At 40.4% G+C, this 17,445-nt stretch overlaps 1 protein-coding gene across 1 annotated transcript in view; it reads right to left on the reverse strand.

Moving 5' to 3' along the window:
- PAPSS1 (3'-phosphoadenosine 5'-phosphosulfate synthase 1) overlaps nucleotides 1–17,445 on the reverse strand; it is a 103,894-nt gene that overhangs the window by 59,730 nt on the left and 26,719 nt on the right. The window contains exons 4-5 of the mRNA XM_047091792.1: nucleotides 17,169–17,307; nucleotides 12,678–12,796 (exon numbers count right to left, since the gene is read on the reverse strand). Coding sequence (XP_046947748.1) covers nucleotides 12,678–12,796; nucleotides 17,169–17,307 — 258 coding nt within the window. The remainder of the gene's footprint in view (nucleotides 1–12,677; nucleotides 12,797–17,168; nucleotides 17,308–17,445) is intronic.

A 17,445-nucleotide genomic window follows, 5' to 3' on the forward strand; every position in this document is an offset into this window, starting at 1 on the left:
TAAGTGGTAAGTATACATTCACAATTTATATATAATACTTGATTTCACTGTGTACCTGAAGAGGAAATCACATATAGCAAAGTCTCTTGTTTTTCTGGTATGTCAATTATATCTCAATAAAACCGAATGAAAGATGACTCTTCTTATAATCTAGCAAAAGAAATAACTTATGGTCGTCCATTCTGTGCATTCTAATTCCAGGAATTACTGTTAGTATATTTATTTTAAATTATAAAAGAGCAGTAAAGAGAATTTGGAATTGAGAAAACAAATCACCCCACATACAGTTATCATTGTCATTTTCGTATATTCCCTTCCCATTACAGGGCACTGGTAGTTTCAGGAGTCTGTACAAAACCTATTATTTCATCAACTAGAAAATAAAAATTCAGGATCAACTTTTCCTGCACAAACAACATGACATGCATTAGGAGAACTGCACACACCCTACCATGTTCAATTAGCTTCTTAGAAATGCAAAAGCTCTCAGAGGTCTTGAGACACACCCATTTTTCCAGCTGCAAGATAAAGACCAGAAATCCTCCACACTAGGAACAAATGCTAAAATGACATTACACAAAAAGTCAGGCATTCATTAACAGGAAGACCATGATAAAAGTTCACAAAACAGACTTAAAACCAGAAACATTAGAGACACAGTGTCTTCAAAACCAAAGATGTTAGCATCTGTGAACCTGTCTCCTCCTCAACTGTTTAAAATAGATATATATGCATATATGGTACAGGCCTGTTGTGAAATTCAGTAATTTTAAATCTCTGAAGTGCAGTGGCGCCTGGGTGGCTCAGGCGGTTAAGCATCCGACTTCGGTCAATGATCTCTCGGTCTGTGAGTTTGAGCCCCACCCGCATCAGGCTCTGTGCTGACAGCCCAGAGCCTGGAGCCTGCTTCGGATTCTGTGTCTCCGTCTCTCTCTCCCCAAAATAAACAAACATTAAAAAAATGTTTTTAATAAAAATAAAAATAAAATACCTGAAGTACAGGGACTAACATTAATGCCCACTACCATTCCAGCATTGTCCTAAGGGCATATGAATGAATCCACTTAATCTTCATGCAATCCTACCTATGAAGATAGAAACATTCTCCTTTAACAGATTTGGAAATTGAGGCTCAGAAGAGGTTAATAACTGGCCCCCAGTCCCTGCCATACTATCTGCCAATGCACTTAACACACAAAAAATACTCAATAAATATAATGTGCTTGCTACGTTCCAGGAGCTGCTCTAAGCACTCTGCATATACTAACTCATATAGACTCCTCGGTACAATTCTAAGACAGGTATGGTAATTCTCATTGAACAGACAAGGGTACTGAAGCCACAGAAATTAGGTATTTTATGTAGTTAATTGATAAATATTACAACTGGGATTCCAACTAAGGTCCAAATATTATCCCCCCTCCCCCAAAAAAAACCAACAACAACAAACCTTTACTGTCTCTCTCATGAAAACTAAGTTATGAGACATTCTGTCACACAAATTGTTCTTAGTTTATCTTCTTAGTTCATAATTTCCCAGGAATTCTGGTCTGCATGTGATCTTCACAAGTTGATAAAGTTCTGGACAAAAACTAAAATTACTCAACATTTCAATTAGTCCTCATCACTTCCATGAAGGTTAAGTGAGGGATTTTCAACCAACTTTTTTCAAAACCCAGAATCCACAGTCGGGCAACAACTGACATAGGGAACCCAGGGAAGAGAAGAATTTCACGGACACAAACAACTCTACATAAAGTTTTCTTTGCCATTTCTGAAAGTTACATTATTGTAAGAGTGGGAGATCTTTTTTACATTGTAGGCGTTGACTATTCTGCTCTGCCACCGCATTTACCACTGAAAACTGTCCAGTTTTGGAGGGCCAGAGGACAGCATCCAACAGACTAATGTTTTTTACCCTTGTTGGATGCAACAGGGCGTGCTGAGCTGGTTCCCAAGGCCGGCATCACTAGATTCGGCTCACAAACAGTGACAAACAGCAGCGGCACGCACTGTCCACCATGATGCTCCAGGCACGTGGCTGGGTGCACGCACCTTGCTTCCACCCTGGAAACACCCCTCTCCAGAACCACACTGGACACTGGGGAATGTGAACTCACTCCCGCTGAAGAGACGCTCAAAGTAAGAATTGAGAACAAATATTTCTATGTATCACGTCTTCCTTCCAACCACACCCTAGGTTAAGAGAACAAATATACAAATAATTTGTGAGAAAATCTAAGTGTCTCCAAGGAACTTGTTTGAACATCAAAGAGTAGTATCAATACTATGAGCTCAAATTATTTTTTTAATGTTTTGTGTACTCATGCAGCCATGAGCACATTTGGGATGAATACATTTTTAGTAACTTGCTACATTATATGCATGGACATGGAGGCTATAATAATCACTTTCCTTTCAAGAAAGGGGAATTTTTTTTAATTTTGAATCAAAATCATTTTTTTCATTACAAGCATTACCCATAACTGTTTCCTTTTCAAAATTCACGTCCAGCAATATTTTTAAATGAATTTAGCCTCCCAACTTAAGTACAAAATTCTTCCAATGCTTAACTAAAGTCAAAAAAAATTCAAGAGGTTGCTACCGTTTTTCCCTTCCAAAATAAAAAAAAAAAAAATACATCAAGTGAATATTTTTTGAATCAGCACAAACATAACAGCACGAATCAAAAGAAACATGGAACATTTGCTCAAAGAATGCAAGTTCTATATAGATTCTATGTGTAGAGAGAAGAGAACACTCTACGAGGAATACAAAAAGAATTTTTGAAATGTAGACACAGCCAGTTTCTAGCACATTCTACTGACAAATCTTTTCAGTTTCCAAAACCACTGCCAAACATCTAAAAGGAGCAAAACCACCTCAAAGTGAGACAAGATATCTGGACAACATAACGTGAAGTCCCAGCCACATGAGCTATCCATTCTATTTGGGATTCATTAGGATTTCCAGAAACACAGTCAGCTGTTAGGAAACAATGTGTTCTTCTTCGCCTCGTACACAGAAAACTTTTTATTGCAGGGAATTTCCTCTAAAACAAAAATAGACCACAAGCCAGGCCACGAGCAAGAGTTTATATACCTAAACCCCTCGCGTCCAATCTTAAGAGCACCACAGTCACCCAGCTTTTAAGGATAAAGGGAATACAGGGGGAGCTCTTCAGTAGGGGGTCATTAATTCACATGCTACCAGGAATCACCTAGATCTAGAAATATTGAAATATTATGAATGTTTAAATATTAACTTAATTCTAAACTGTTACATGGGTATTCAAAAGTGGTTGTTTTTTGTTTTTTGGTTTTTTTTTGCTTGACTAAACACAATCTAAGAGCTAACACACTGTATCTGTAATCTTTGTTCAAAAGAACAATTGTTTGCTTTTATCTGGAAACTGGCAGACAGAACATTCACTACCTGAAAATAGTAGTAATCTTGCCTTCTCTTTTTAATCTTCCTAAAGAACTGTGAACACGTTAATAAACATTGTGATTCCACATTCTAAGTTTTGCCTTTAAGTATTTTCTGCACTTTTTTCTTCAGCCAAATCTGCTCAACAGATTTGAACACTACAGCTCATTCATATTTTATGTAACTATTAAATTTCTATTATCTAAACTACATGCATCCAAAGCATGAACACCAAACGACATTCTGGCAACACTTTAAAACTGAGCTGTGAAGTCAGGTTTTTATGTGCAGTATAAAATCCATTTAGAGCACTAAACCACCATTTCATAAAAAGACAAACCTTTAAATAATTTATAGCACTAGTAAATCTAGAGTTCCTAGCAGATTTAAAAACAGTATTTAAAATATCACTTTAGATTAAAACCAGCAGCAAGAATCCTACTTCCTTATGTCATAACACACCAAGTTAAATGCAATCCCAGCAGGCCATCTAGTGACCATTCAAGGGTTTGGGGAAAAAACTTAAATCCAAAATCCTCAGCATTTTTCAGTGCCTTCTACTTTCTTGAATAAAATGTGAAGATACACCAACAGAAGCACATTAAGAAAATAAAGATGCTCTGACCAAACACTTGAGAAATGAAGTATTTATATAAACGAACACATTTCCTTATTCCAATTATAGTACAAAGACCAGACAGAAAGAGAAATAAGACAATCCAGGGATGACTGAGAATATACAACATTATGCTGATCAAAATACCCATCATCCTAAAATAGCCCTTGTACAGAACATTAAAAACAAATTTTTCTTGGACAGCGAAACCAGTGCCATATCTCAAAGAACGTTAAAGAAATAATACCTGGTAGAATTCATTTCGGGAAGTCTCTCCAAAGCATTACCAAGCATCAGATAGAAAAATTCCTTTGCTAGCTATCATGGAGACAGCACTTCTCAAACAGCTGGATCATCTAGAAAGCCGCAACCATGCTATCCCTCTCTGCTCCAATAAAAAGTCTGCCATGGGGGCACCTGGGTGGCTCAGTCAGTTGAGCATCCGACTTTGGCTCAGGTCATGGTCATGATCTCACAGTCTGTGAGTTCAAGCCCCGTGTCGAGCTCTGTGCTGACAGTTCAGAGCCTGAAACCTGCTTTAGATTCCCTGTCTCTCTCTCTCTCTCTCTCTCTCTCTCTCTCTCTCTGCACCTCCCCCACTCATGCTGTCTCCCCCTTCTCTCAAAAAATAAACATTAAAAAAAAAAAAGTCTGCCATATATTACAATGGGAACTATATATTTGGTTTTTGTCCCTGGTTCCTGGCACAGAGTCCTTAAAATTCATGGAATCTCCTAACTGGAAAGTGTGTTTGATATGATAATGTGATGATTCCAGGCTAAGGGGGTCCTCAAAAAAGACCACACCATACTTAGAGCGTTGGAACTTTCAATTCTGTCCCCAGAACTCTGGGCTGGGGAAGAGGCCGGAAACTGAGTTCAGTCACCAGTGGCCAAAGACTTAATCACGGCTATGTGATGGAACCTCCATAAAAGCCCTAACGGTTAGATTCAGGGAGGTTCTGAGTTGGTGACAACATGCCCACAAAGGGCATGGAAGCACCACGGCTCTCCCTGCCCCATACCCTGCCCTATACATCTCTTCCATTTGGCTCTTCCTCAGTTGTATCCTTTATAATAAACTGGTAATGGTAAGTAAAGTGCTTTCCTAAGTTCTGTGAGCTGAATTATTCAACCAGGGGATAGGGGGTCTGGGTAACCCCTGAATGTACAGTCAGTCAGGCAGAAATGTAGGTGTCTATTTGCAGCTGGCATCTGAAGTGAAGGCAGTCTTGTGAGACGGAGCCCTTCACCTGCAGTGTCCAAACTAACTCTGGACAGTTAGTGTGAGAACAGAATTGAATTGCTAGACACCCAGTTGGTGGCAGAGAATTCCACAATTAGTTGGTAAGAGAATAAGACAAACCAACCTCAAAAATCTAACAAACTGAGGAACCCGAAAAAGAAACAAAATGTACTTAGCTTTATTATTTTAGAAATAAGATTTTCTTCTATGGCTTAATAACCCAAGCCACTCATTTACTATTTAGATTTAGGTGTCAGGACATAAGTAAATTGTAATTCATCTGGCACGATGTGCCCCAGCTTTGCAAGTTAAATTAGGTAACTGACAATCACTTGTTATTTCACACTACATAGAATACACATTTCACACTAATCAGAGACAGGCACAAGCAATTTACGTCTTAACAAGGTCAACATTCCTTCCAATTCAGACAGTGCTGCCTCTGATCTGCTCTGAAGTACTCTGAAAGTAGGCTAAAAAATACGAACTCCTTCTAAGACCCAATACTCTCAAGTTCTCATTCCCAACTATGCTTAGGAAAAAAAAAATGGTCAAGGAATGTGAAAAAGACCCACAGAAAAGACTGATACTTCAGACACAAACGAGAAATGGAAAGAATCTAGATAAAAGGCAAGGCAGTTGGGAGAAGAATGGGCTCTTGGATCGCAGAATCCAACACACCGTGTTCAAATCTGACTCTACCCCCCCCCCCCCCGCCCCGCCCCCGTCCTGGGACAAACAGCTTCACTTCTCTGACTTGTTTCCGCATCAGTAAAATGAGGATAATTATAACTTACTTCTCAGAGTTTTGATATAACATTACATGTATTTTTTTTAATTTTATTTATTTTGAGAAAGGAAGAGACAGCATGAGTCAGGGGAGGAACAGAGAGAAGGGGAGAGAGAGAATCCCAAGTAGGCTCCATGCTGCCAGCTCAAAGCCAATGCAGGAGCTCGAACCCAAGAACTGTGAGATCATGACCTTAGCCAAAACCAAGAGTCAGATGCTTAAATGACTGAGCCACCCAGGCGCCCCCAACATCAAGTGTATTAATGCTACCAGAACAACTACTGAAGGCCTTGCCTATGTGGGAATTCTCTTGGACTTCTATCTTTGCCTGCCACTTTCCCTTCTAGTGCACACAATTCTATTCATACGAATAATGCTGGTTAGTGCACAACCTCTAACTTCATATCCTCACTCCTTGCTCTCAGCACGGCACTCGACATTGTCATCCCCTTCACTTCCCAGTCTAGATTTGTGCAACCAGTTCTACCCTGACCTCCCATGAGCCACCTCTGGAAAACCCCACAAATGCCTCTGTGATGACAATGAGGTTGTGCTGCATGTGCCACCTGGACCACCAGGGAGGATCCGCTTCGGAAGGTGCAGACCACACGGAGTTCCCTTGCCATCAGGGTGCAGCAGGCAAATGGACTCCTTGCATCACCAACTATTAACTCCAAGCTGAACGTCAGGTGCTTACTGGTTTACCCATGTGCCCTAATGTTCGTCTGAGGTTCAACTTTGTGGGGGGGGGGGGGGGGGGAAACAATCAAAGGAGAATAAATGTCAGAACAGAAGTAGTCATGTACGGGTGTGTATTTCTTCCCTCAACTACATTCATAAATTCTACATCATGCTAATAAAAGAAAAAATGAATTTATACGTTCTAGTCTACAACTATAAATAATGGTAATTAAAACCAAAAATTAAGATCCATGAGGCAGAATTTTTACCGTTTAATACAATGCTTTACAACAGTACATACTATGTAAGACACTAAGTAGATGTTAAATTAACTAACAGGATCCGGGTGCCTGGGTGGCTCCATCGGTTAAGCATCCGACTCTTGATTTCAGGTCAGGTCATGATCTTGTGGTTTGTGAGTTCAAGCCCCATATGGAAGGACAGTGCAGAGCCTGCTTGCGATACTTTCTCTCCCTCTCTCTGTCCCTCCCCCATGTGTGCTCTCTGTCTCTCAAAAAGAAACAAACATTAAAAAAATTTTAAATTAACAGGTTCAACCAAGTAAAACACAGAAATACATACTTTTAATGAGAAGTGAAGTCCTATCTTTTCCCCAAATGAGGGTGATACCAAAAGAAAGCAATTGCATTAAGAAGCCATTTGCATTTCTTCTGTCACCACTGAGCTTTAGGATAAAAATAAAAATTTTTTCATGGGGCACCTGGGTGGCTCAGTCAGTTGGGCATCTGACTTTTGATTTCAGCTCAGGTCATGATCCCAGGGTCATGGGATCAAGCCCTGCATCGAGCCCTGCACTGAGCATGGAGCCTGCTTGGGATTCTCTCTCTCCCTCTCTCTCTCTCTCTCCCCTCCCTCTCTCCCCTCCCCATCCTTGGCCCCTCCCTTCTTGCATACTTGCATACTCCCTTCTCTCTCTAAAAAATAACAAATAAATAATTTTTCAAGAGAAAATTTCCCCATTTTAAACTAATATAACCAGAACACTTTTCTGGTTATAGATTTAATTACACTGCACTGTAGGTATGATGAGAACACTGTTGAAAGTAAAAGCCAGAGGCAAATGGAAATGAATCCTAGGAATTCATACACCCAGAATCCTAGGTATAAAATACAATATGTCCATAAGCGAATTACTTAGTATCTCTAAAACACCTCAGGGGTTTACTGTATTGAATAAAACCAGAGTACTTACACAAAATACTCAGCACAAAGACCACTTGGGAAACTGTCACATCACAGTCAAGTGAGAAGTAGCTGAAAGCTAAACTAGGAGAAAGGTCACTTCCACCCAGATTCTAGCAATCAAAACAAATATTTTAAAAGATACAAAGCAGGGTGCCTGGGTGGCTCAGTAGGTCAAGCTTCTGACTTCAGCTCAGGTCATGATCTCATGGTTCGTGAGTTACAGCCCCAAATAGGGCTCTCTGCTGTCAGCACAAAGCCCGCTTCAGATCCTCTGTCCCCTCTCTCTCTGCCCCTCCCCTGCATGAAAGCGTGTGTGCACTAATATAAACATTTAAATATATTAATAAATAAAAGACACAAAGTCCCACACATATGACCCTTAGATACTCAGTAAATGTTAGTTTTTTTATCTAGACAGAATGAAACTGTCCAATCATCGACTGTCTAGCAGGTACAACATAGACTAACTTCCATCTATAAAGAAGAACAATTAGCATAATTATTGATTAGGGGCAAACACATTGGAAGCAAGGCTTTAATTAAAGCCACAGACACTAAAGCAAGCAACAGCACCAAGAAAAAAAATAGTAATAATACTGTGGCAGAATAAATACATAAGGACAATAATAAGAAAATACGTAGCTTGGAACCAAACTGTGGAGAACCTTGAACACAGATCACCTTAATTCTATAAACCATGGGAAAATCAGTAAATTCTTTAGAATAAAAAAAACAAAACAAAACAAAACCTAGACTACACTTTAGAAAGATGACTCTGTGAACGATACAGGATGGAAGAGAAGGCATATCAGGGGCGCCTGGGTGGCTCAGTTGGTTGGGTGTCTGACTTCAGCTCAGGTCATGATCTCGCAGTTCATGAGTTCAAGACCCGCATCAGGCTCCCTACTGTCTGTTCAGAGCCTGCTTCGGATCCTCTGTCGCCCTCTCTCCGCCCCTACCCCACTCACACAAGCTCACTCTCTCTCTCTCAAAAATAAACATTAGAAAAAAAAATTTTTTTAATCTTTAAAAGGCATATCAAACTGGAGATGGGATGACCAGTTAAGGAAATATCAGGTAGTACAAGCTGAAAATCATACAGGGGCAGTTTACCCTCAATTTTTAACTACTGGGGACGGGGGAACTGCAAAAGTCCTGGGCATGACAGGCACTACCTGAAGTCTGTGTTTTCATTTCACAGAATCATGGTTAAAACCCAATTTAACACTAAACACAGGGTGAGATCCTGGATCAAATCCTAGTACAGGACAGGACCTTAGTGGAAAAACCTGTGAAATACAAGTAACTTTGTCATGTAGTTTACAGTATCTTACCAGGGTCAATTTCTTAGTTTTGAGAAATGTTCTATAGTCATGTAAGGTATTAAAACAATAGGAAGCTGGGTGAAGGATATAAGGAACTCTCTGTACTCTTTTACATTTACAGAAAAGTTGTAAAATTTTCTCAAAATAGTTTTAAAAAACAACAAAATCACCCCCTCACTATAGAAAAAGAAAAAAAAAAAAAAGCCTCTATGTAGGTGAAGGGTCAAACCCAAAGGATGCTATTCTATGTAGGGCCTCAAAGAAGTGGTTAGGAATGAAAGTAAAGACAGAAGGGAGATGACACAGCATCCATCACACGCTAAGTTTAATAGCCCCATATAAGTATCTGAACTACCTGGTTTTAACTGGAGTCCCTAAAATGGCTTCAGAGATTCATGAGCCCCCTACATTATATATGAGAGTATCACTGTGTATTTCCCTGAGGTTCTATAAAACAATTCAGAATCACTGACTAGAGGGACACCTCAGTGGCTCTGTCTGTTAAGCATCTGATGCTTGATTTCAGCTCAGGTCATGATCTCACAGTTCACGGGATCAAGCTCTGCTCTGTGCTGAGCATAGAGCCTGCTTAAGATTCTCTGTCTCCCTCTGCTCCTCTCCCCCACTCGTTTGCTCTCTCTAAAATAAAAAAATTAAAAAAGAGCCAAATTATGATATAATTTCTGTAATGATTATCGAAGTTTAATAATTCTAAGTGTCAATATACTGGATACAACAGAGGAATGACTAAACTTGAAAATAAGAGAGTAAAAATTATTAAAGCTGACAAATTAACATAAAAAGAATGAAAGCACAGAGCACATAAACACTGTGGGACAGTATTACATTGCCTAACATATGTCTAACTGGAATCCCAGGAAAAAGAGAAAGAAAAGGGCAAAAGAAATATTTGAAGAGATAGTGGCCAAAAAGAGTTTTCAGAAAGTAATAAAAGAACAAGTCAAAGAACTCTAAACTGAAAGAAAAAAAACCTAAAACTGCTGAAAGACCCAGACACACCATACTCAAACTGCTAAAAACGAAGGAGTAAGAGAAAATCTTGAATTCAGGCGGAAATAAAAGGAAACATTACAAGGAGAGGAGCCAAGAAATGAACTTCTCATCAGAAGCAATGCAGAGGACCACAGAACATAGAACATCATCTTTAAAGAACTAAAAGGGACAAAACCCGTCAACTCAGAATACTATGCCCAGTGAAAATATCTTTTATTTTTTTTAATGTTTATTTTTGAGAGAGAGAGCATGAGCAGGAGAGAGAGAGGCAGAGGGGGAAGGAGACAGAGGATCCGAAGCAGGCTCTGTGCTGACAGCAGTGAGCCCGATGAAGGGCTCAAGTTCACAAACCATGAGACCATGACCTGAGCCGAAGTTGGGTGCTCAACCAACTGAGCCACCCAGGCACCCAAAAAAATCTTTTAAAAATGAACAGGTGAGAAAGATCTGGAATAAAGCCTTTCCAAACTCATTCTTCTGTGCCTCCCAGAATGCTCTGTGCACACTGAAACCATGTTTCTAACACATCTCTAGCAGCTGCACCCTCTTATCCCCACTTCCATCACCGACAGTGTAAATCCCTCAAGGACAGAGACATGGCTGATTAATCTTTGTATTGCCAGTGCTCAGGACTGTGACAAAATAAGTAGTGAGCTTCTGACAGACGTCTGACTGCTGACGATGAAAGAATGGATAATGAGGAGGGAAGCCAGAGGCACAGCAGCAGGACCAGCAGCAGAGCTCAGAAGCCAATTAACAGGAAACCCAGACAGCAGAAAGACGAAGCACAGAAAACCTCCCAGGATGGGGTCTCGTGAGCCTGCAGACTGTACGCCAATACATACGGAGAAACACATCGGAGCAGTGCCATTACACATTCACATTATTTCTACTCATTTGGCGAAAACGTTTAGGGAAATACATTCGGGAGTTCCAGGTAAATTATCTGGCAGATATTTTATAATGTGAAAACAATTCTAAGGCCAAACATCTATAATATATCCAGACACAGGTAATGTTCTTAAATTGATGTCTAATGCATCCAGTAAGAAATACTAGATGACAGAGGATTATGGTAATAAGATCTGAAACATCAAGAGGGGGTTCAGATGCCCCAGGCCACAGTTAAAACAGAATGGAGCACAATGATGCATTGTTGTCTGTGTACCACTAAACAGGAGTTCCTGCACAGCACTAGGCAGCAAAGGTGGGGACACCGTGACTAGGAGAAAGAGTAACAACTGACGCCCACCCAAAGGCCAGGTCCTCCCTGAGTTAAGTGCATGACCCTCCACTGGGCCCATGGAAATGTGAAGAAAGGAGCAGGGAAAGAAAGAAAAAGAATTTCTAGGGGGCACCTGGTTGGCTCAGTCAGTTGAGCATCTGACTCTTAGTTTCAACTCAGGTCATGATCTTACCATTTCATGGGTTCAAGCCCACCATCGGGCTCTGCTCTGGCAGCGCAGAACCTGTTTGGGATCCCCTCTCTCTCTCTGTCTTTCCCTCCCCCGCTCACTCTGTCTCTGTCTCTCTCAAATAAATTAAAATTAAAAAAGAATTACAAAAAAAAGAATTAAAAAAAAAGAATTTCTAATTATGGAGACTGCACTAAACTCTGAGAGAATCATGTATCTAATAAATGGCTTGAGTCCTTGGGAAAATAGCCAGCCTCTTTATGCTTCTACATGCTCCGGAACCAAAGAAAGATCTTTATGTCCTGGAACCTTTCCCTTCCTAAAACTCAACCATAAGGATATCATCATGTTGCACAGGCTAAGATCTGGGTACTCTCTAAATGTCTAGGAAAAGTTACCTGCATTATGCACAAAAATGTCGGGGCGCCTGAGTGGCTCAGTCAGTTGTGCATCCAACTTCAGCTCAGGTCATGATCTCATGGTTTGTGGGTTCGAGCCCCACATCAGGCTCTGTGCTGATAGCTCAGAGCCTAGAGCCTGCTTCGGATTCTGTGCCTCCCTCTCTCTGCCCCTCCCCCACTCACACGTTGTCTCTGTCTCTCAAAAACGAATAAACATTAAATAAAAAAAAAATACAATAATACCAAGTTGTAGAGCTAAATAATCAAGGCTGAATATTCTCTATTAGGTATTTGTGTGGTAAAACTACTGGTAAAATAAAAGATTTTTTGGCTCCCAAGCCTCCTATGGTTCACGTTGACCAACGTATTTCATACTGTATACACTGGGGCCCCCACAACACCTAACACAGGGACGTACACTCTCAGAAAACTGTCAGCACCATATACTACATATTAGCATCACCTGTTTTTTTTGTTTTGTTTTGTTTTTGGTGGGGGAAGATCACGAGATGAATATTATTTATTCTGATGATTCTCTCTTTGACCTTCCCTTACCCGTTCCTGTAGAAGTTCCACAACCTGCTGGACACAGTCGTTCACATCACAGGAGTCTGTTTTCAGCACCAATTCTGGAGCCTCTGGTTTTTCATACTCAGAATCGATTCCAGTGAAACCTACAAAAGGTACCAGAGCATTGAAGGGGGTAGAAATTAAAACAGGCTTGTTTCTTTGGTGCAAGTCTCTGCTATGGTGAAATTCATATTTACACTAACCCTTCTGAGTTACAAGGTTATAGTATTGAAACTTCTTCCTTGGGAGAAGACTTCTGATTAAACTTTTGTTTCTCCTTTAAACATGTACAGGTAATTCTCACTCACAGTTCAACAAAGTTGCCATGGACACTAAGTGAGTGACTACTGAAACCACTGGCCCCTAGGGGAAACATGGGGTCAGCTTCCTGCAAGGCTCAGTCATCACCAGATTCTTTTTGACACTTCTTTACAGTACGAAAGCTAAAACAGGAAGGCTGGGTGTCACTTTGTTCAACTTCAGCTGGGAACGTGTACTCGGGTGGGAGGACTAAAATTTTTGCCACTTTGTGTGTGTCCACAAGTGACTGCCTAAGCACCATGAGTACTCATGTGGGGGGTTAAAAATTTTAGCGGGTAGGAAAACTTGCAAATATGGAATCCTCAAATAATGAGGATTGACTATAACTTCTTCTGTCACCTTTTTTCTTTTAACTAAATGCCCAAACTGCCTATGAATAAATAGGAATAAATACCAAGTGGTCCAGGGCACCTCAATGTCTCCACAGGAAGACAGAATACAGTACTTAAACCCTAGTCATAAACCAAACTAGATGAGGTTTTTTTTTTCCTCTCAATGCAAACACTGACACCAAGTTAAACTGTTCATTATATTCACAAGGATTATCTACAGCCAAACTGAAGCTCTGAAGGCTGCTTCTGCTACCAGGATTAAGTGTTCAAGACAAAGTAACCACTATTAGCTTAAGCAAAACGTAACTAAGGGAGCTAATCCTGTCACATCACAAAATACATTCTACAATCAAACATAATCAGTTTATGTGTCAACCACTATTTAGATCTCCCCTTTAAATATGTTACCATGTAATTGCCAAAGAGAAAGAATACAGGATGATTCCCAAGAATGGGCTAGCTGAGCTGAAGATATGTTGTTCCTATCTTACACCCTTGACATGACCCCCTACAGAAGTCATTTAAGGCTTGTCTGCCTTGAAGTGCTTAGGTCAACCTTGGGGTTAAAATGGTAAACATTACTTTAAAATCATTACTATTGGGGCACCTGGGTGGCTCAGTCGGTTGAGCATCTGACTTCGGCTCAGGTCATGATCTCACAGCTCGTGAGTTTGAGCCTCGCGTCAGGTTCTGTGCTGACTGCTCAGAGCCTGGAGCCTGCTTCAGATTCTGTGTCTCCCTCTCTCTCTGCCCCTCCCCCATTCATGCTCTCTCTCTCACACAAAAATAAACATTAAAAAAAAAAAAAAGTTAAAATCATTACTATTGACAGCCTCTTCTCTGCTGCCATGCCAACCACCCCGCTGCGGCATATTCAATAAACCTCTATCTCCTTAAAAAAAAATAACTAAAATAAAATATAATAAAGTAAAATAAAACAAAATAAAATAAAATAAATTACTATTAAGAGGTGTAGTCACCAAAAGAGTTCTAAAATGTAATAGACAAGTCTACAGCCCACTTGTTTTCTTCTATTTCATGTTTCTAAGCATCACATGAAGACTGAATCCAAGAAGAGATTTCTGCATTACCAATATTCCTAACAGTATTTAGTGGTGAGTCACAATAGAATAGCTAGGGAAAAATAATTCTGGTTAAAACACTAGTTCTTAAGCTCTAATTCTCAAATGCAGCTAAACAATGCAATCGCCAGGTCCCACCTGCATTAGATTCTGATTTGGCCTTGGCACAGGATTTTTAAAAGTTCACTCAAATAATGCTATTGTGCAGCAAAGCCTGAAAACCACTGTGTTAGAAGATTTGGCTTATTTTAAAAGCCCAGAAATTCTCTTTATAGCTAATTTATCCCATAAATGATTATAATAAATGTATGCTTAAGCAAAACATTTATATTTAAGTAAATAACAACTACTTGAGCAGTAATCATGAAAATCATTTTGAATGGCTGACACAGGGATAGTTATAGTGTCACAAAAAGCCCTCTAAAAGCCTGAGGTCTGCTGAATGTATACAATCTCTTCTGTCCTTGAACATTTACCATCACAGCTCTGAAACAGCATTTACCATTCTGACAATGAGTAAACGGTTTTTAATTTTTTTTTTTTAACGTTTATTTATTTTTGAGACAGAGAGAGACAGAGCATGAACGGGGGAGGGTCAGAGAGAGGGAGAGACAGAATCTGAAACAGGCTCCAGGCTCTGAGCTGTCAGCACAGAGCCCGACTCGGGGCTCGAACTCACGAACTGTGAGATCGTGACCTGAGCCGAAGTCGGACGCTTAACCGACTGAGCCACCCAGGCGCCCCAGTACACGGTTTTTAAATACTAACAACTCCAGGGGTGCCCGGGTGGCTTGGTTGGTTGATCATCCACCTCTTGATTTCAGCTCAGGTCATGATCTCAGAGTCACAGGATGGAGCCCCATGTCAGGCTCCACGCCGAACATGGAGGTTGAGATTCTCTCTCTCTCTCTCTCTCCCCCTCTCCCCCAGTCACGCGTGGGGCTCTAAATAAATACATACATACATGTGTACATACATACAACTCTACAATCGGGGACTCTAACACATATATTTTAATCTAAGGAACATTTTATTAATGTCTACCGAGAGGAATAGACAGAAAACAGTCAAGAAAGTAAATAAGTAACACAGAGAAAACTAAGCTACTACAAACACACTCCCAAATATAGAATGCAAATTACAAATAACTCAAGGTATTTTGCATGTGGTCTTACTCATCTTTGCATCTCAGCAGCAAACACACAGCTTGCAAACAGGTAGCACTGATCAATGTGTGTTGAACATCCAATTTCCACTCCATCTTCTAATCTATCCAATAAGCATTTACTATGTGTGTAACTCTAATGATACAAAAATATTCAAGATGTTATCCCTGTTCAAAAGTAGTTTACTCCAGCCAGAGACAAATCTACCTCCCTCACCAATCCATCCTTGCAAAAACAAAGCCAACTAAAATTAAAATAAGATTTAGATTTCAAGATCCCAGACACATCATTTTGCTTCTCTTTGCCAAATCTGTATTTTGAGAAACTGAAGTGAAAAGTGGCCATCGACAGAGACAGGCAGACACAGATGATGAAGAGCTGAACTGGTTTCCCTCCTAATGTCGTCAGTTATTCAGGTCAGGCAACCTGTTCTCTTTGAGTCAAGAAAGCACAGGCTTCATGGGTGAAACTGAGTTTCTCTGGTGGCATAACTGAATGCCAGCCTTGCCTAAGGAACCAGGTTTCACCACAGCAGGTGGAACTTGCCCCACACTTGCCCCAACTGGTTAAGCATCCCCAGGTCCAAATGTAGAAGAGCCCAGAATAACAGCATAGTCCTTCCTGTTCCACCTTTTGCTATGCAGAACCAGAAGCTGAGTGACAAAATCTTGAATTCACAGAGCTCCTGTGATAGTCCCAGGCTATTATATTCCCTATTGGGAAGGCAGCAGTTACCTGCATGAATCATTGATCCCTACACAGCACTGAGTAACCAATCCCTGGCACGTCCTCTGTTGTTAACAATAATAGAACAGAACTAATGTTAAATGATACCTAGAAGATTAATATAATTGGTATCAAAGGTCACATCAGACAGGTTCTAAATGTCTCCTATGTCCAAATGTTCATCGTAGTTGTAACTTTAGGAGCAAAGCATAAAAATTTTTAAAATCAAGGTATCTTCATTTTGATGGAATCAGAGATATATTAATTCAACCTAATTCAACAAATGTACACCGAATGAGTAAGGGACCATTCCACACCATGATATAAATAAGAACAAGGCACTGGTTTTGCTTTCAAAATGTTTACAATTCCCATGATCTATGGAATTTCCTTCATTTTCACCAGAACAAAAAGCAGAAGTGGCAGCAGCTAGCAATTGCTATGCAGTCTAATGCACCTAATTATACCAAGTAGGTTTCCAACAGCCCCAGAAGTCCCAAGCTTCTAAAACTCTGTCTTGGGAGTAGGATTCCAACCTGACCAACCATTCCCACTGAGTATTACACACAGTGCCAGGTACTGCTGGTAGGCTTCAGAGACACAAGAGCATAGTATTAAGACCCACTTTTTCTTCTCAAGGAGCTCCAAGTTGTTTGAATATTCCCAATCTCTTAGCAAAGATGATCAGTCTCAGATAGGGCAAGATAAAGTATGCAAAGGGGCACCTGGCTGGCTCAGCCAGTAGAACATGCAGCCCTTGATCTCGGGGTTGCATGTGAACCCCACACTGGGTGTAGAGATTATTTAAAAATAAAGTCTTAAAAAAAATGCAAGCAAAGGGAAACTTACCTTTAATTTCTCCAGCCCGTGCTTTTTTGTAGAGTCCTTTAACATCCCTCTGTTCACAAACATGCAGAGGAGCATCAACAAATACTTCAAAAAACGGTAAACTTGCACCCTCATGAATTTGCCTTGCATTGTTGCGATCCTTAGAAAAAAGATGTAGAGAAACATAATAAAAGGTGCTCATACGAATCAAAGGTACTATAGGGGCGCCTGGGTGGCGCAGTCGGTTAAGCGTCCGACTTCAGCCAGGTCACGATCTTGCGGTCCGGGAGTTCGAGCC

This window comes from Lynx rufus, unplaced genomic scaffold, assembly GCF_022079265.1.
Source record: "Lynx rufus isolate CCGP_SWC_20201006 ecotype Redwood Valley unplaced genomic scaffold, mLynRuf1.p SCAF_3, whole genome shotgun sequence".
Lineage (NCBI taxonomy): Eukaryota > Metazoa > Chordata > Mammalia > Carnivora > Felidae > Lynx > Lynx rufus.